Source organism: Nothobranchius furzeri, chromosome 12 (assembly GCF_043380555.1).
Source record: "Nothobranchius furzeri strain GRZ-AD chromosome 12, NfurGRZ-RIMD1, whole genome shotgun sequence".
Lineage (NCBI taxonomy): Eukaryota > Metazoa > Chordata > Actinopteri > Cyprinodontiformes > Nothobranchiidae > Nothobranchius > Nothobranchius furzeri.
The window spans coordinates 1,506,082-1,526,374 of record NC_091752.1 but is presented as its reverse complement, the minus strand read 5'-3'; the positions used below and the strand labels follow the sequence as shown (position 1 = coordinate 1,526,374).

The following is a 20,293-nucleotide window of genomic DNA, read 5'->3' as shown; positions in this document are numbered from 1 at the left end:
TGCACTCTCTGGCTAACCTTTCTTATGCTTTATTGAATTTCGAGTTAGGTTGATGCTTTGGTTTCATGCTGCATTTTCTCGAGTTTATTTTCTTACAAATTGTTTAGCAATAAATCATCCTCGAATAATTAATCACAACATGATCTTTATTTATTAGTGGTTTTATCTGTCATGCCCAAAGGTACGAGGAAGGTATGGCTCCACTCCACAAAAGGGAAAAAACACTGATGCATCAAAGTATTAAAGCAGAAGTGAAATTTTTTCTTGTCTCCTTAATTCAGCCAGCCATAAAAGTAAAAAAAAAAAAAAAATCTTATATATTTTTTAAAACAGGAAACGGTTTCTTCGATTCATGTTTTTTAAGCCATACTTTGCAACTTTTTCGTATTCTCAAAGGATTTTTTTGAGCCAGTATGTGCTCAAATGACCCTTTACAGGGTTAATGAACTCCGCCCCCCACCACCATCTGTGGCCAGAATACCGCGTTTGCAACTTCAGAGTGCCAGTCCGGTCTGTTGGACAAAATAATGGAGCTGACATACCTTCCTGCATGTTTTAGATCACAAACACAGCTGATTTGTTTGATTTAATGATAAATCACTCCTGTAGACACTACTGAAGGCTGAGGAGACATTTCAGCTGTTAGATTAAGGTGTTACTCCTACTTGAAAGCATCAGCAGAGCAGAATGGTAGAACTTCAGTGCTTCAAATTAGAATCCATTATTGTCTATGGGGGTGATTCAAACCAGCTTTGACGCGGAAATTGTCAGACGCGTCCTATTAGAAGCACGCCATGCTGCACAGCCAAAGCTGCTTCTGGGACACCACAATTTCTGCAGTTAACATAGGACTAGACAGGAAATCACATGCGGCTTCAGTGTAAAACCTTTGGTAATTTTCCAAATAAAAGACTTTTGCAGCGATTCAGTTTCATATCTATGTAGATTACATGTGATCTAACGGCTTTTTTAATCCCAGCATTGTTCCAGATGTTCAGCAGTGTGTTTTTCATGGCTTTAATCCTGGCAGTGGAGAGGTACAACATCATATATGACGTCAAACAGCGATATCAAATGTGATTTGCTTCGTTTTGGTTTAATGACGGATGCCATAAACTCAAGGGATTTTGTAATCTCATAAGTTAAGCGAGGAGGATGATGGAAGTCTTGAGGGATTTTATGATCTCGCGAGTCCAGCATAAGCACAGCAGAGATACTCGGTGTGTACTGCATGCAGTGGACGTTGTGGGTAAACCATTCTGCTCCGCTGATGCTTCTAGTGTGAAGTAGGATTTAAAAGATGAACGCAGAGCGAGGAGATAAGTTTTGCTTTTGGTTCTACTAAACGGACACTAGGTGGTGTTAAAATCAAGCAAAACTGCAAAGTTTTCACTTATTTTTTTCTATACATTTGCAGGTCTTTTAGTATAAATGAAGGCACATTGACGCTCTGCGTTTCAGGGAATAGGAGTTTGTCGGAGGAGTGTGGGTGGAACAACAAGTCAATCAATCAATCAATCAATCAATCAGTCAATCAATTTTATTTGTAGAGCACCTTCCGCAACGTTATCAGAAGCCCAAGATGCTTAACAGCATCATAAAAACGATCCCAGTACCTGGACATAAGAGCAAGATAAAAACATAAAATCATAAAATAACAAGCAAGCAATATTACAAATACAGAGAGGTAACGGAATGAGACTAATCAATTAAAGGGACTTTACAGAGTTTTGTATTTTTATGCTCGTGATCGCGCCCTCAGGCCAAAAGCGTAACGGCAGCTTCAATAGTAGGCTCGTGCACGAGGCGCGCATGCTGTACGTGCACACTCCTTAACGAAAATAACAGCTGAGACAGTCCCTTGTGTGTGTGTGTGTGTGTGTGTGTGTGTAGGACAGAGGACAGGAGAATGAGCAGCTAATTAATTAAATAATTTGGTTCTGTACCTTTCTCTTCAGCACAGCCGACAAAGGTTTATGGGTCAGTCCTCCTGCATGCTCAGATCATTCCCTTCCCTTGCTTGAAAAATTGTTCCAAAATGAAAGTTGAACCCACATCTTTTTTATCTGTGAATTCAATGCCGTTCGGCAAGTCTCAAATAAAAATTTGGGCATCTTACTGTAAAAAAATATACCATTAATGTAAAAAAGAAACTCTAATTAAACTATGTTCTCATCCAGAATCGAACCCGGATCTCCTGCACAGGAGTCTGACGTCTTACTGGGTGAGCTAAAGCACCAGTGACGTCCTCTTGTATCTGTAACTTTTATATCCTTGATGACAGCTGAAACAACGTTCAAAGAACGGTTCGGAGTGAAAATGGCTGTTTTGTTGCTAATTAGCAGGAAATATCCAGAAGAAAGTTCTACAGAAAGTAGCTAAGGGTCCTCAGAAATGTAGCTAGCTTTGTCACTAGGCGTTAGGAACAGCGACAAAGTGGCACTGCCTCTCTCTCTGCTGCTAAAGCTACGGATAGCAAATGCTACGGGCGATGCCTGAGCGTGAACGCGCATGAAGCAGCCTGCTCGACCCGAGCATCTCTCTTTTTCTGTGATTTTACAGAAAAACAGGCAATCACAGTAAAAATGCCAGGGCTCATTCTACAGGACCAGGGCGTTGCAGGAGAATGTATGAAGAAGACATTTATTATTTCTATACATGTTTTGGCTGTCAGACTTCCATAATGCCCCTTTAAAAACAAATGGTGGACAAAATAAGATCAAGCATCTTGATCAAAAAGAAATATTAAAAACCATAATGTCAGGGCAATTCAATGAACCCTGTCGCTGAAAAGCAATCAAATAGAAATTAGTCTTTAGACGAGACTTAAAGACTTGAAGGGACGGCGCCTGCCTAATGGTCAATGGCAATTCATTCCACAGAGTTTGAGCCAAAACAGAAAGTGCACGATAACCCCTCGATCGATATTTCGACTGGGGTACCACCTGACGTCCCTGCTCGCCTGAGCGAAGAGACCGAGATGGATCATACTTGTGCAAAAGTGCAGTAATGTAAGAGGGGCACTGCCGTGGAGGGCCTAATAAACAAGAGTTAGGATCTTAAATTTAGCTCGATATTGCACCGGGAGCCAGTGCAGAGTATCCAGCACTGAAGTAATGTGATCTCGGCATCTAGTACCTGTCAGGAACCTAGCCACTGAGTTCTGTACAAACTGGAGTCGTGCAACCATGCACTGGCCCAGACCGGCATACAGAGTGTTACAGTAGTCCAGCTGGGACAGGACGAAAGCAACACAGACTCCAGATGAGCTCTGGACAGCAGAGGCCTGATCCTGGATAGTCTTTTCAGGTTAAAAAACAGGACCTCACCACCGTATTTACGTGAGTGTCAAGATTAAGTGAGGAGTCAATTTTAATCCCCAAATTACTATTTTCTTTTCATAGGGGGTCAATGGGCCACGGCCAATATCAGCACCTGAGCCATTTCTTCTTCCAGGACTAAGTATTATGACTTCCATTTTGCTCTCATTTAGGTGCAAAAAATTAGAACCCATCCAACATTTTATGTCCTTCAAGCAGTCCAGTAAAGGAGAAACAGATCTATCCTCCCCACGTCGAGGGGGGTTGATAGATCTGGCAGTCATCAGCAAAAAAATGAAATTTCACATCATGCCGATGAAGGAGGACTCCAAGAGGAAGCAAATACACTGCAAATAGTCTTACACATTAAAGAGAGACAAGGCTGTTTTGGCTTGCTTTTAGCACCCCTAGTGTCTATTTGTAGAACCGAACACAAAACCTGTCTTCTTGCTTGGCAGTCATCATTTTAACACTTTAATCTAACAGCTGTCCCAGCAGACCGGGCTGGCAACTCTGAAGTTGCAGGTGACCTTTCTCAGTGGCCTAGTGGTAGAGTGTCCGCCCTGAGACTGGGAGATCAGGGTTTGATTCCTGGTCGGGTCAGACCAAAGACTTTGAAAAAATGGGACCCAATGCCTCCCTGCTTGACACTCAGCATTAAGGGGTTGGATTGGGGGTTAAACCACCAAATAGTTCCCGAGCGCGGCTGTGTCTGCAGCTCACCGCTCACTCAGGGGATGGGTCAAATGCGGAGAATAAATTTCGCGCACACACCTGTGTGTGTGACAACTAATGGGACTTTAACTTTAACTTAAATATTCTGGCCACAGGGGGCGATAGGGGCTGGGTGGCCTTTCATTAACCCTGTAAAGGGTCATTTTAGCCCAAACTGGCTCAAGAAAACGATTTAAAAACATGAAAAAGTTGCAGAGTTTCCCTTTTAATATTCATGATATACAAACATCTGGCCTCTGATTGGCTAACAGCAAAGCAACTCTTCCACTGCAGCATTACTGTCTTCGCTCAACAAATAACTGAAGCCCAAGCATCAATAATATTATTGTTTTGATTTATATATATTTCTAATTTAATTTTTCATTTATTTTAACAATCAGACTTCTGCCAACATCCATTGTTAAGGTAAAGATTTCATGCTGTTGACGGAGTTCAGTAGTCAGTCGTGTGTAAACTGCCATTTCCTCTGAGGTCTGATGGATCATAATAAACCATGTTTGTGTTCATTTAAGAATTCACCAACATTCCTTGTGTTTGGCTTGGACCCATAATTAGAAGTTAAACCACATTATTAACCAGTGGGGTCTGTGTTGTTTCTCTGCCTGCTTTCAGATTTGCGCATGTTTCCTGAACGCTACGTTGTGTGTGTGAGCTGTCCAGAAGATGCCTTAGCACACCATGGAAACCCGAGCCCGGCCGCGGTGAGTGCTGTTTATACACCCCTATTTCCTCTTTCAGCCTCTTGGCTAAAAGTCCAGCATTGGTCTGTGGGTAATCATAAAGATGCCAAATTGGGCTCTCCGTTAATCTACCCTGGTCGCCTTAACAAGCGGGCATGGACTGAACCTCACAGACGTAGAAAACAGAATGGTTGAAGCAGGGGTCCAAATGTGGGGTTCAGTTCTTATTTGTCGAGCATGGAAAGACAAAAAAGTCCAAATCCTGATTTTATCCCAGCTCCTTTTGGCTCTTCAGCCAACATTAGTGTTTGTAGAATGATCTAAAGCCTCTTTACTTCTTAGTTTGGATGTTGTAGTCGCTCTCCATTCATCTGATACCAAGCCTCTCACCTTTCGTAGCTGCATCACACATCATTCTCATCACATTAGCCTTTTATTAGACTTCCCAATAAGACGTTGTTTTTACATTTTCCACCGCCGAGTTTCCAATGAAAGCAGTGATTGTAACATTTTTGTCGAGCAACACAGTTGTCAGTGAAAAGTTCAGATTGTGTAACCAATTTTCCAGTTCGGGGAGGCATTGCTGTCGATTGCGTTTCTCTGCTCAGGATGTGGTTCTCTGGGCTTATGCAGTACAAGCAGAGGGAATTGGAGGGTGGGAGTCTTGTGGCAGGGTTCTCACTAACTCAACCTCCAAGCCTGGTTTGTGAGGGAAAGATACCAGACAGAGTGGCTGAAGGATTTTCACATCATGAGGAGGGTCACTCGTATCCTCCCTTCCTCCCTCTGCTCCTCCATGTCTGACGTTTATTTCTTTCTTCTTCAAATCCACAACATGAATAAAAATATCTGCTGCTGATTTAAAATAGTAACGTGGCTGTCTTTGGAGATTCTTGTCTGAGAGAATTGCATGCTTTTGCAGAGCTCTTTTATGCCACAGCTTTTGACTGCACGAGCACGCGAGAAAGAGAGAAAGCCACATTTCCACGTGTCTAAGTCTCAGGTTTGTTAGGATTCCGTTTTTGTGACTTGTTGAGCAAAAATCTGCAACCGCAGTGGAAAAGTTGACAAATGAGAGCATTTCATCAGGTCAGAGGGTTATGTTGTAAGAGAACTAAGGTAACATCTTGGTTGGCCCTAAAATCCAGAGTCTCACTCCTACGCATGAGCATACCATTTGTAAGATGTTTACTCTTCACTCCTACGCCGTGGTGGAAGTCTAGCTGTTTTTTTTTATTGCAGTTAGAAGCAAGAAGAAAATATAGTTGGAAAAAAAAAAGCCACATCCAATAGTTGTAGAAGGATTTATGCAACCAGGTCTTGTTGGTTGATGTAGTTTTTGGGCAGAAACTATTTCTATAAAAAAGTGCAGATTTGCTACCTTCTATCTAAAACTGCAGCTGTCAATAGTAACTTATTTTAATGAGAACAAATTCAAAGGTGTGGAACTCTGAAAAACCATTTTTTAAATGATTGTTTCTGATTATAATCAATCACTCTGAGTTTTTCATGCAAGCTGAACATGAAAATAGTCTCCTACACCTATCTCCTGCAGATCTACGTCACACTGTCTCATAGTTCATGGACTCACCCAGGTTGTTGCTGGTTTAATACATAGACATGAATATGTAGACGCCCCATTGTGAACTGGAGAGCGTAACAGCGCTGCCACCATATTGAATGGGTCTCCTCACTCTCCAAAGTCCAGCAGAGTGAGCGCCTATGCCTGTTTTTGTGCAGCCTATGATTATAACAACAGGCATGCTATTGAATACAGATCACGTGGGATTACTATTGACTTTTCTAGCCTACCTGATGGGATTTTATATTTAATTTATTTTGCTTAAATCTAATTAGATTTTAATTATCCTGTCTAACGTGTCTGATTTAATGAAAAAGCTTGATAAAATGTGTTTTAAGTTGGGTAAGCACCTTCCCCAGTAGAAATTAATGCACTGCGGGCGAATGGAGACCCACCAAGATGGCGGCCGGCCACTACGGCAGCTCCTATAAGTGGCGCCAGTCCATGGGGCATCTACAGTATGTATATATGTTTGTGGTTTAACGTCTGAGAAACAGCAGAGGACATCTCGACCGTGGTTTAAGTTAACCTTTAGCAGAGGTGGAAAGAGTACTAAAATGTCCTACTTACAGTCAGGCCTGTACATATTGGGACATGGACACAATGCTAACATTTTCGGCTCTATACACCACAATGGATATCAAATGAAACGAACAAGTTGTGCTTTAACTGCAGACTGTCGGCTTTTATTTGAGGGTTTTTACATCCAAATCAGGTGAACGGTGTAGGAATTACAACAGTTTGCATATGTGCCTCCCACTTGTTAAGGGGCCATTGGCTTCTCAGCTGTTCCATGGCCAGGTGTGTGTTATTCCCTCATTATCCCAATTACAATGAGCAGATAAAAGGTCCAGAGATCATTTCTAGTGTGCTATTTGCATTTGGGATCTGTTGCTGTCAACTGTCAAGATGAGACCCAAAGAGCTGTCACTATCAGTGAAGCAAGCCATCATTAGGCTGAAAAAACAAAAGAGACCTATCAGAGAGACGGCAAAAACAGTAGGCGTGGCCACAACAACAGTTTGGAACGTTCTCAACAAGAAGGAACGCACCGGTGAGCTCAGCAACACCAAAAGACCCCATGGAAAACACACACACACACATGCACGCACGCACACACACACACACACACACACAGCTTGATGGAGGGATTTCTATCCAATCAGTGAGAACAGGACGTGCTCACTGATTGGACGAGGTTTTTCTACGATTGTACGTTTCAATTGTTATTAAAATTATTCTTTATTTTGAAAAACAAAATGTTAATTTTTAGATGCCATCAGTGTGTGAGGTATCTCAATGTTCTCATGACAAAACTCTAACATGAGACTGTGCTCTAACCTGTCACATAACAAGCTAAATGAAAGTCAGACATTTCAGATGGAGCGTATGACAGCTGCTAACGTTGGCCCTGCCCTACTTTACCTCTACATTACAGTTCCTTTATCCATGTCCATCCTAGAGCTCCTCTCTGACCTTCATGCTTATTTAGAGCAGCTGATCTTTAAAGTTAGCAGAGTTCTTCCTTGGTAGTGGGTTCACTCACTCATTTAACCCTTCACCACTGAAACCAGTTTGTTCATTCCAATCCTCCTAAATAATCCTCCAATCGTCCAACTGGAATCCTTAAGGGTCCCGTAACATCCATCCTGTCAGAACAGGCCTTGGGAGCCCAGGTGTTACTAGAACTAACGGTGTCTCCTCACCAGCGTGAGCCTCCACACTGTGAAGGTTGGTCTCCAAACATGAACTTTAAATGTATGCATTTATCTCCTCTTGTAACACTTTAACATGTTTTAAAAGGCTTGTATCATGATAAGTTACACCTCCCAGACCAAAGATAAGATAAAACATTATCGTAGACGCTATTAAGACGTCATTATTTATGAAATATAAGTTATTTTCCTGAGCCATTACTTCAGCCAAGGTATAGGATGCATGGATTTGATGAAACCACGCTGTCTCATGCAGTCCTATATGTGTAACACACACACACACACACACACACACACACGCACACACACACACACACACACGCACACACGCACACACACACACACACACGCACACACACTGCAGCATGTTAGAATCTTTTGAATGACTAATTTAACTACACTGAACTGCTTTAGTAATAATTTAATCTCTTATTCTGGACTGAAATAAAGAAACAAGCTAAATCATCACATATGTGTGGCATCAAGGAGCCTCTTCTGAGTTCAAACACAGGGATGGAGCACAATGTTTACACCTGAACAGTATCAGGATGTTTTAACTCACAGAGGCCTGCAGGTCGTCTGTTTTATGAGCAGAGCGCTGAGAATCCGCTTGTTATGAGCGCTAAACGTTATTTTGCCGCTGCCGTGCGGAGCGGTAGGGAAACACGTTTCAAACACGGAACCGAGTCCGGCTACCGAACCGAGCAGAATTCTGATGACGTCACACCGGTGCGGTTCCCACGAGAGGAGGTAAACAGTGAGTGGATCACAGGGACCAAACTTATGCTTGTAAGCAACACTGCGGTAAAAATGGCGGTTTGTCTTCATCATCAAAAGTGCACATTTTTCCGCTAAGTTTTCTTTCATAAATTTTTCATAGATTTTTTACTTCAGTCCCTGTACTAGAGACCGCTGCACAAATGTATTGATGGAACAAGCGTTCCAGTCCTTTAAATGTTAGTTACGGCCGATTTGTTTACATTTGAAGGTGAATCTGTGTTTCACGCTGATCATTTATCTGTGCCCTAGCTCGTCTAAGGCAGTCTGAGCGTGTCTCAGCACTGTGATGAACCAAAGCAAATGATGGGTTTAATAGTGCCAGCTAGGGTTTAGAGGTTTTCATTTGTAATGAAATTATACCCTTCCTCAAACTGCACTGCAGCATTAGACGTTGTCTTATAGCTGCACATAGCTAAGGGCAGTTTAAGGGTTTCTAAAATCATTTGACGTGCTCTGATTATTAGGTACACCTTGCTCTCTCCAGGTGCCTTAATTCATCGTCTCATAGTTTCAAAAAGGTGTTTGAAAGATTTCTCAGAGGTTCTGTCCCTTAGCATTACACAGGAACACCAATGATGAGAATCTCCCGTTTCACCACATCCCAAAAGTCCTGGTATCCCAATTTCTCGACTGATCTGATCTTTGTGACATGAAGCATTATCCTGCTGGAAGTAGCATCAGAAGATGGGTCCATGTGGTCATAAAGGGATGGACATGGTCAGCAACAATACTCTGGTAGGCTGTAGTGTTTAAACCTGGCTCAGGTGGGACTAAGGGGTCCAAAGTGGGACCAGAACATCTCCCACCACCACAGTTTCACCAGCAGCAGCCCGAAGCGCTGATACAGGGCGGGATGGATCCATGCTTTCATGCAGACCCAGAAAGGTTCTCTAGTCCCTTCTGGTCCCGTTCTGGTGATCCTGTGTGAACTCTTTCACTGTTCTTAGCTGACAGGAGAGACCTGGTGTGGTCTTCTGCTGCTGGAGTCATCTCCTTCGTGTTATTCTGAAGGAACACTTGTCACACCATTCGTATTGATCTCACATGCAGGTAGCCATGCTTCTGAATATTATTTGATTCCACAACCTTTACAAACAATATGTTAGCTTTCCTTGGGCTCCAGCATCTCCTCAGCTGGTGACAGCTGCTGCACGATTGAGAGGGTGATAAAAATAACGATAAAATTGATTTCCCTGACTTGATTTATAAGAGTTTTATCCTTAAAGATGCTTTTAGGTCATAAATAAACAGGTTGTTCTTTGGTAATGGAGAGAACAAGCCTTTCTGGCATCATGGGATAGTTGCATGTAGTTTCCATCCTAAACAGAGACGATATTCCAGCTGCAGAAGAAGAGTTTACATGAGATATATTCTTCAAATAACAACATGGCTCTTTTTACAGATAGCGGCTATTACATTTGCATAATATTTTTAGAGTAAATGCTCAAAACAACAAGGTTGTTATTTTTGGATACCCCCTTATTCCTAATGGATGTATCACTGCCCAACCCTAGTGTCGATGTCGTTATGTTGGGAAATAGTAGTTTTACATTCATTCGTTCACATGACAGGTGAAAAAAAAGTTGCAAACAAAGAAGAAATGCAATCTTATTCAGTACAGAAGTGTTGCAGAGCAATACCAGTTCAGGAAACTTTATAAATGCGGCATTTTAGACGTTATGTGGATTAGCCACACTGGAGAAATCGTACCACACTAAACCCAGCACTTTTAGGGTGAGCAGCAAACTGGTCCTGCAAACGAGTTAGTTGTATAACAATATAATCTAACGTCTATCAAATGAAACACTGAATCTTTCCTGTGATGCACCCGCCCCCATCCAGAGCATGCATGGTTGAAGTGATCATTGTAAAGAGATTGTATTTTTTTTTGTTTTTGCATCCTTCACTGTGCAGGAATGTCCAACAGAGACAGTTACCTTTAGTTTTCTGTATGAGTGGACTTTCACGTCTGGACGGCGTCTGAATGTGTTACTCTGGACCTCATCAGAGGTTCTTGGATGCAGCCACTTTTATTTAATAGTTCGAAAGTTATGGTTGGAGTGAATCATCCAACAAGCGCTTTGGTCTCGGAACGCCGATGCCTTTTAAACTTCTGACTGTTATGTCTGGTGTTTAGTAAAGTCAGTCCTGACATCTGTATTATCCAGATCCACTCACGCTGTTATGACCTAGAAACCTTGAAACGACTGCAGCTCTGCGGAGGTACAAGCACTGAAACAACTTTGTTTTGCACGAGACGGTGGGAAGCAAACAATCGGGTTTGCGTGTTACACAATTTCATTGTTTTCTAAAACATTTGAAGAGTTAGATTCCTCATATTAAAATAAAAAAAGGTTTTGGTGTGTGTTGTGAGTCAGCACCCACAGTGAGGAGCTGGCAGCATGGGAAGGGACGAGCTAGTGTTTGGGATCGTCGCTGTTGTTTTCTAATCAGGCAGAGACTGGGCAGCTGAGGTGAGTGGCGTGCTGCGCCGCAGAAGTTTGGATCAAAGGGAGTGCAGATGTGTTTCCAGTAACCCCCCCTTTCCGAGCTCTGGATGAGCTTGTGTGTTTATTCATGACCTCAGCTCGCCTGTGTTCTTCACAGCTCGCAGCAGCTAGCTGCAGTCCTTTCCCAAATGTCCAGTTTCCACAAAACGCTAAGAAATACATGGGAATGAGCTCTGAAAGTCCACGTCTCTTCATTTCGTCCGCCATTAATCCGGTTTTCACTGATTTTCAGAAAGTTCAAAGAGTTCATAGTATGTTCTAATCCTCCCACATGGGTGGATCCAAACTTGCTTTTGTCTAAGTTTGGAAATAAAAACCTGTCTGTCTGAAGTATGCGCCCATGCATGTTTGTTGACTCTGTTTTAAGGAAGATGTGGTGAATTTAAACAAACAGGGCATGCTTTCCCTGCAGGAGCGAGGGTGGGTGGAACTTGTGGACTACATTTTCACCAACATCTCAGCAGGAGGTATTTCTTCCTGGAAAGTTGATGTTTTTGTTTCTTGGTGCCAGCTTGGACAGTTTGTAAACTTGGCTCTCTCATGAAACGAACAACTCATTATTTACAATTCCAATGGTTTCAGGGACTCGGGCATTTTCAGGCTGACATGAGTTATTACCGTGTGAATGATAAGTTTGTTTTGATTAATGGGATGACGTGTAACTGGTTTTATGTGCGTTTGGTGAGATATGAAGATTTTGGTGTCATCCAAGAACAATCAATCTGGCTTTCACTGTCATTTCAGAAATACCGAAAGCGTCCCATGCTGACATGTTTCCAATTTATTATTACAGATTTGCTTCTTTTCTCTGTGCCATCCCAGCATTGGCTCTTATTCTTGTCTTTCAAACTGTCTCCACAAGCTATTGGACAACAAAAAACGTGATATACTCACCGCTAAGGATGTCAGTCAATGGGGCAGGCCACTGTACGCCATTGAAGAAGACGTAAAATCATCCTTTTTCTAAATAAATGTAAGTACCTCTATCTGCTCTCAACTCAACGAAAAGCCCAAATCTAAATAGTCCAAAGTTGATGCCAAAGCAGTTTAAAACGAGCCGCTGCCGAAGTTGTTCAGCTCCGTCGCATCATCCCGCCCACCAAACCGAGCACTGTGATTGGCATAACACAAGACTGCTCAGGCCAGTGGTTTACCTGCTGAGGCTCCAACAAAGCGTGGCTAGACCGCCATGCCGAGAAAATCATTTTTCTTTGGCTACTGTCCATCTAGATTTCTAAGCTAATGCGGCAGTGAGGTACTTTTGATCACCCGAGGACCGTACCACTGCATTGTTTCAAGTGCAGCTAGATTAGAAGATAGCCAACATAATCTCCCATCTGAACTCCTACCTCATCTGAGGTGACAGAAGAGAAGCTGGTATTTTATGGAGGTGCTAGTTGGTTATCTTTTTGAAGTTCCTTCCAGGAGCCATTCAGAGTTGGGGCAACAGTACCGGTGTCGTTTTCAACCAAATGATTCATTCTCTCTGCACTCGTAGACCTTTTACTAGGCTTATCTCTTCAGGCTGACATCCAGATGTGTGATCTTGTTGCAGCTCCTGTGGTGGAGCTCTGGCTTTATAGGGTCCAGGACTTCGAAGGAAGGGCGCTGGTGGTCTGCTCTATCTGTTAGGTCATCGGGAACATTTCATGGTTGGATGTAAGGAGCCAGCAGACTGCCTGCCAGTCAGGAGAAGGATTAGGGGTTTTATTTTGCACAGGTAGAAGAGGAACAGGGGTATATTTTCTACAGCTGTGGCCAAATGCTTAGAGAATGATAGAAGTACTCGCTCGTTGCTTTGGTATTTTAGATATCTTTGCCAGATGTTTCCACTGAAGTATATTTACAACCATTTAAAAAATTTATTGACAATTACATCAAGTTTATGCAAAGAGTCAATCACTGCAGTGTTGGTCCTCTTTTGCATGGCCTCTACAGTTCACCCTGACATGCTGTCAATCAAATTCTGTTTTAAATTCAGAATGATTCCAGCTATCTGTCTGTCTGTGTGTCATGCTGGAAAAGGCATTATTCATCAGCAAATGGTTTTAGGTAGTTGTGAGGCGTCCCTCTAGGAGGATGGTTTGGTACCATTCAGTATTCTGAAGCTAAAATGTCTGAGAAACTGGTCCTGTTGTGTAGTTGACGATAAACCGCAGCAAGCTTAGGCAAAACGGGATGAAAAGGTGCCTTGGGGGGTTCTGTAAGGTGGTTTACATAAGCAGGCAATTTACTTTTTCCATAATATGTTAAACTGAACTTTTTTGTTATGTCGTTTTTGTTTTGTTTGAAGTAGTCCTAAGCTTTTGACAATTGAAAAGGAGATGTACACAAATAAGATAAATTAGCTTAAGAGTTATTGTTTTACATATTGATTAGATTAGATTAGATTAGATTAGAAATTCAACCCTGTGAACCTCTGATGGTGATGAGGATTTATGCACCAACTCTCCCTGTGTCTTTTTATCGTTTCCCTCACTTTTATATCTAAACTTCCCCTCTTGACGCCTCTTCCTTTCCATGACTTGGTCCTTTCACTCTCTTCTTTTGAACTCGACGGGAACAGAACGTTTCTAAACTTTCCCAGGGAACCTCCCTTTAGCCCCTTGTTGATTTTTCTTTCAAGTTCATTTTCAAACAGAATTTATCCATATTAAATAGATGATAATACATATCAAGGCACTGCAATGCCCACATAATCCTTCAGTTCTCCTTGTTGCTGTTGTTGTTTGGGGGGTAGGTGTGTCGCAGTCGTAAGTCGGAGGCCAGCTGAAGCTCTGGTCTGAGTGAGTGTAAAGACTGAACTCCTGCCCACACTGATGCATGACTTCAGTCCTACACAAAGAGCAGCTTGTGGAGAACTTCCTGTGTGAGGATTCTTACACTTGTGGGCATGTTGAAGAGACGGTTGAGGTCAGGCAGAATGACTCTGGGAGGTGCCTCTGCTTTTTGTTGAGCTCTCCGCTTTCTCTCATTCATCCCGTCCCATCGTTCTCTTGTTTAACACCCCATTACTCGCCTGTCGTCCGGCCTCCCTTTTCACTGCACTTCCTCTGTCTTTATTCCCTGTAAAACACCACGGATCAGAGTGCAGCTCCAACGCTCCGGCTCGCCCCCTCAGCTCGAGACAATCACTCTTTCCCTCTGGTGTTGCTCTTTATACGCTGTAAATGGTATCAGGGCATGTGGAGCAGGACGCTTAATGATTTTTCTTCCACGTCCAGCAACAGCTGGTGGTCGGCCAGAGCTCACCACATTGGCTTTCCCCATCCTGAAAATGCGCATCCATGGTTTTACAAACCAGTTTATAGGATGGCAGTGATCTGAAAAATGGCTGATATTAAATAAACAAAGAGGCCACAGTGTTGAAATTTTCCTAGATTCAACTTCTGTGTGGTTGCGTTTCCCCCACTGCAACAGTCTTCAGAGTTTTATATCATGTGTGGGGATGAGTCTGTAAAATGCATTTTCATCTGGTCCAACACTTTGGTCCAGGGTGCAAAAACCCGACTCCCACCAGACGGGCTGCTGTGACATTTAGTCAGAAGCTCGGGACCACAAACCTTTTGGTGAATTTATATCTCAGATACTAATAGTGGGCTTATTTCTACCATTTTTGGTCAAATCTAAACTTTGTGCAAACATCAGGAGGGGGCAGGACTGTTTTTTTTATATATATATATATAATGAATTGTATAATTCTCCTTTTATTTTTTAGGTATTATCAGGGAGAAATGTTTCTTTGTGCTTGGTCAACATGCAGATCGTATACATATGTCCTGGTCACGTCTTGGGGGGGGGGGGGGGGTACTTCCTCACCCTAAAAGTGCTTTATTTTTGGATTCAGGATGCCAGATTCAGACAGAGTAGTGCTTACATCCCTGACATTGTTCCTATTTCCTGGAAGGATCCTATGTCTTCTAATTTTCTATGAATGCGTTAGAAATATAACCAGCTAAACCCGTACCGAGCCTTTACACTTCACGAGTAAGCGGCACGTAAAATAACCAGAGCGTTTTTCTTCAGCTCCCTTCCCACGGAGAGCTTTTCAGACGCAAAACAGCCCCCAAAGCGTTCCAAGCAGCTGGTCCCGCGAGATCACACCATTTATTTAGTTTCTGTTCTGTTTACCTCGGCTGTAGAGTTTTCACAGGTAACCATGTATTTTTTTACTTGTATTTACTAGTTAACTAGTCCAGAAAACAGCAGAGAATGTCTCGGCTAGCTGGCTAGCCGTTAGCATGAGCGACTCCACCGCAGAGCAGCGTCAGCGGTGGAGTCGTACCGCTGTTAGCCAATTAGAGGCGAGATGTCCAAATATCAGGAAATAAGTGTGGCAAGGTGGAGAAACGAGGGCCCGGGCGGGATTCGATCCCCAGACTCCCGGGTGAGAGTCACACGCTCTAACCGGTCAGCCAAAGGGACATCCCCTTGGCCAAGTAGCCAGGGCGCATGATCAATCGGGACACTGTGACAGGATAAGTGTCCACCTTGCCACATAAGCCTTCAAATCCTGTCGTCTGAAGCTACTTTCTCCTTCAGCTGACTTCTACGTCCTCAAACGGATGATTTACAAGCATCCATTCATTCCTACTAGAGAGCTCTGCAAATGTGTTAAAAATAGGAATAAACTTGGGCTTTAATGGTGTAAAGCGGCTGCTGCCCCATCTTCAGTACCTGCTTCGATGTGGTTCCAAGCGTACCAAGCCGGGTCAGGATTAGACGAGGCTGCTGCCCTCACCGCCTGGATCCAGGTAAGCAGACGAACATGGTTAGACGCTTGAGTTGTACCATGTAACTAGAAAAATAGCTCAACACATGGCTTAAAACTACATATTGACTAATTGGTTTCTTTCAGAAACTACAGATTACCCCCCTGAGTGTCTGTGTCCTCAAATGATACCTACACTGCAATATTTTAGCTTAAAGTTAACTTTTTCTGTATGTAACTAAAGGTTTTCAGCTTGTAATTGTTCAAAATGTCCGTGAGGAGGACTTACAAATAAAAACACCAAACAAACGCCCAGGTCTCAGGAGGTTAATTACATATTATGGTATTTTTAGAAATGCAATTAATTCACCATAAATGGACGGCCTCTACCGCGAAGTTCTGCTCAATTTGCCGCCGGAGTCCATTGTTCCCTCATAAAATCAGAGTCTGTTCTCGGTCAGCCAAGGAAGGAACCTGCGATTAACCTTCATTAGTGGCCTGCTGAGGGCACATGTTGGTGAGATCCAATTTTGGGGCATATTTCTGTTCTGCTCTAGAAGTTTTCCAAAGTATGTGGATATTTTTTCAATTCCAACCTCAGTTAACCATTTATGTAAAGAATAATGTGCATTTCATAGAATCTCAGGTGTTCAGCTTCACTAGAGTCTTTTTTTAAAGGTTTTATGTTAAATTTAGCTTCTATTTTGTGTAGATCTTGTCTTTTCCTGTTCCACCACGATGACGGCACCATGAAGGATGCAGGGGATAATATTTTTTGTTTACACCTTTTCTGTTTGTTCTCTCTAGATGGAGAAGGAGCAAACCAGATCCAAATATTTTTCCAGTGTGGGAGAAACCCAAGAGCTTTTACACAACCCCACAAAAACAAAGAAGGCTGTGCTTCAAAAGATGTGAGTGTGATCTCATGCTTTCCAAACCCACCAGTCAAAGAGGACATGTTGGTTTTTTGTTCATCTTTTTTTATTTCTTTTTTCAGTACCAAAGAAGCTAGTGTCCAGCAAGAGAAGGAGCAAATGGACCAGAGAGCCTCTGTCAAAAGCCAAAAACTGGAGCTAAAAGCTGCAGAGTCAGAATCAAGCCTGGAGGTCACGCCCAGGTCTGAACCGGAGGAGAGAAACCACACAGTGCCTCTCAGCTGTGCCTCAACCGAATCTGAGGCTGAGATGAGGTCTGCTCAAGAACCAGAAGCTGAGCATGAAATAGTTCCTAAGAGCAACAAGAGGTGCAAGCCAGGTGATGATGGGTACGATGCTAGCTTGCAGCGAACCAAGAGAGTGTGCCATGGCAGGCCTCCAGCTAGCAAAAGCTCCACGCAAACATCCATCCACGACCTTCCTCCCCTTCTGCCACTTCCCTCAGTCCAAGTCAAGACGAAGTCCAAGGCTTTCCCTGCCTTAGAGTGTGAAAAAACCTCACTGGAAGTAGAGCTGCTTACTCCAGGGAAACAAGCCCAGAGGCTCCCCCTCACAAGCAATAACACAGCACAGACAATCCAAAACAGGCCGGCCGCAAGTCTGAGGGGCCTATCTGTCAGGCCCGCATCCTCAGGCAGCTCTATTGGTTCCAGATCCACAGTGGGAGAGGAGGGGAGCGAGAATGTGCCCAGAACCTCGAGATTACGACGAATGAAGAGGTCCTGAAGGGGAGAGAAACACAGCAAAGATTCCCGACGCCAGCGATGGAGATTATATTCTGAAAGTTGTTTGTAGTCCAGATGGTGACTTCTGATGACTGTACGCGTGCTTTTGATAACACACACACACACACACACACACACACACACACACACACACACACACCAAACCCTAACAGTTCTGTCAACTGATACACGACTGCTCGAGCGTTGCTTTGTTAAATACTTGAAACAGAATTCGCCTCCACCCTTAAACGGCGGTGGCCAAGAGAGGCTCGCAAATAAAAGTCAGAAACCTTTAATTGGAGTTTAGATTTGGTTTTGTGTTGAAGATTTGGGGATGTGAGACAGGCAGGAGCCATGCAGTGTGTAATGGCTCAGAGTTGCTGAAACTCTGGCTCCTACGAGTCTGAAAACTGTCCAGTATCCCTGCTGAAGCTCTGATGTGATTGATGGGGGTTTCCAGATTTATTTCATCACCCCATTCTTTAAAAATGGACTTTTCTCGTTTGACTTCTTTCACATACGGTTTACTTAACCCTGACACGCCTGCAGCAAAGCTCTAAACCAGAGGCTTTTAATCTGAACTTGAATAAGTGTAATAAATAAGAAAACAAAACATCTTTCTCTGGACTTTAATCCTGTCAAACTTATTCTGAAGAGATTGTCTTAAGCTCCAGGGGTCTCATTTATCAAGCATGGCGTAGAATCCTTACTAAAACCGTACTTAAGCTCAGCAAAAATATGTACTTACACCCATCAGGTGTGTGATCTATCAGACATGGAGGACACAAAGCTGCACGCAATCGCCGCTTCATAAATCAGAAACTATCTCGACAGGTTCTCAGCTGCATTTTAGTCACATCCCGCCCTCACCACGCCCACTTACTGCCATAAATAGTCAATGCAAAGGGCCTTGTGGATCTCATGCATATACATAAGCCGGCTGTTGCAGCGTTCCACCAATGACATGGCGACCGTAGATCAAGGCAGATCAAGGAAGCAGAAGTTGAGGTACCTGTGGGTGAGGTGGAGAAATGACAGGAAGTGCTTTTGCAAAACAAATGAGAGAAAATCCACGGAGTGGCACAGCGTTGCTGAAGCCGTCAATGCTGAGTTCTTCAGAGAGATCTGTGGCGGATATAAAAAATGGTCCAATCGGGATTTGATCCCCAGACTCCCGGGTGAAAGTGACACATTAACCAGTCAGCCAAACAGAGATCTTCCCTGTACAAGTAGCCAGGGCGCATTATCAATCAGGTCACAGTGACAGGACACACACTGTCACACACGCATGATGTTCTGTCTCAATCTGTCCCCCTGCTGATATTCTGTATTCTGGGCTTCAGGCTGTGTGTGTGTGTGTGTGTACAAGTGATAATGCTGCAGGATTTCATAACTGTATCTTCTCAGCAGCAGCACTGCAGGTGCTCTCCATGTCCAACATGTGCGTAAGCCAGGTCCTTAGTCAGCTTAAAGTTGCGCACATTCTGCTAAGTTTTCTTTCATAAATCCCAAAGTTTGCGTGGAAAGTTGCTTACGCAGTTTTCCGACTCCGTTTTGTGCGTAAGCTAGCTTGATAATCGAGGCCCCAGGTCTGCTGCTCTGAAAAGTTTGAAAAGGAAATCCGTGGACTTAAAAACACCAACAAGGGAAACCTTGTCTGAGGATCATGAGGCGTGAGGGTATTTCTGTCTCCGTGATTGACTTAATACGATGATGGCGAGCTGCAACGCAATTAGCAGTAAACACATTTGGACCAGTGGGTCTAAGATGCGTCTCCAGCTCCGGTTCCCACGCCAGCTGCATGAGAACGCTCTCACGCGTGCGTCTCAGACAAGACTCGTAACTCGCTCTCCAGAACAAAGACAACTTTAATTCTCTTTTCATACAAAATATTTAATAAATATGACTTTCAAAAAAATATTGCCAGATCAACACAGTTCTCAAAGTTCGTAACAAAAAAAAATTGGACAAAACTGTCGTGATGTGAAAAGGGTTAACAGAGGAACTGAAACAAGCCTCGTTTTTTCCTTGAGAAGAAACAAACGTGCACAGAAACGGAGCAGACTCTTGCAGAGTGAGGCAGTGTATTTCTCTAACTCCAGTGTTCCCATTGCCCCCCACTGTTCAAGTACTCGAGGTCTAGCTTGTGCTGACTAAAGCAGATGGGAAGTCTGGCGTGTCGTGCTGATGCGACTTTTCTGAAATACATCAACATGTTAGAAACCAAAGCTGCTGAAGAATTCCTGTTCCCTTAAAAGTATAAATCTATTAGTGGCAAGCAATATGTCTGCCACTGTGTCCAACCCTGGCAGCGGCTGGGATCGTCTGTTGTCCTAACCTCGTTTGTCTTTAATGGAGAGGAGAGAGAGAGAGAGAGAGAGAGAGGAAAAAAGGTTCTGGCAAATAAAACGTGAAATGTCAAACGAACGTAAAAGCAAAAAATGGACTTTCAAGCCCAAAGTGCCCATCTTTTGTCTTCGGAAATTCTTAGAAATTTGGCTTTCATTTGAAAACAAATGTTTTTTTAAAGAAATGGTTTGGCGTCCGCATCTATCAAAACCTTCAAACTAGACAGAACATATAAATAAAAAGGAATGATA

General features: G+C 43.2%; 1 protein-coding gene across 1 annotated transcript in view; it reads left to right on the top strand.

The window, feature by feature from the left end:
* Positions 1–17,827, top strand: part of slx4ip (SLX4 interacting protein) — a 52,605-nt gene extending 34,778 nt beyond the window's left edge. The window contains exons 6-8 of the mRNA XM_070542131.1: positions 4,668–4,756; positions 16,841–16,944; positions 17,031–17,827. Of these exons, the coding sequence (XP_070398232.1) occupies positions 4,668–4,756; positions 16,841–16,944; positions 17,031–17,694 (857 nt within the window). The 3' untranslated portion in view covers positions 17,695–17,827. The remainder of the gene's footprint in view (positions 1–4,667; positions 4,757–16,840; positions 16,945–17,030) is intronic.
* Positions 17,828–20,293: the final 2,466 nt, after the last annotated feature.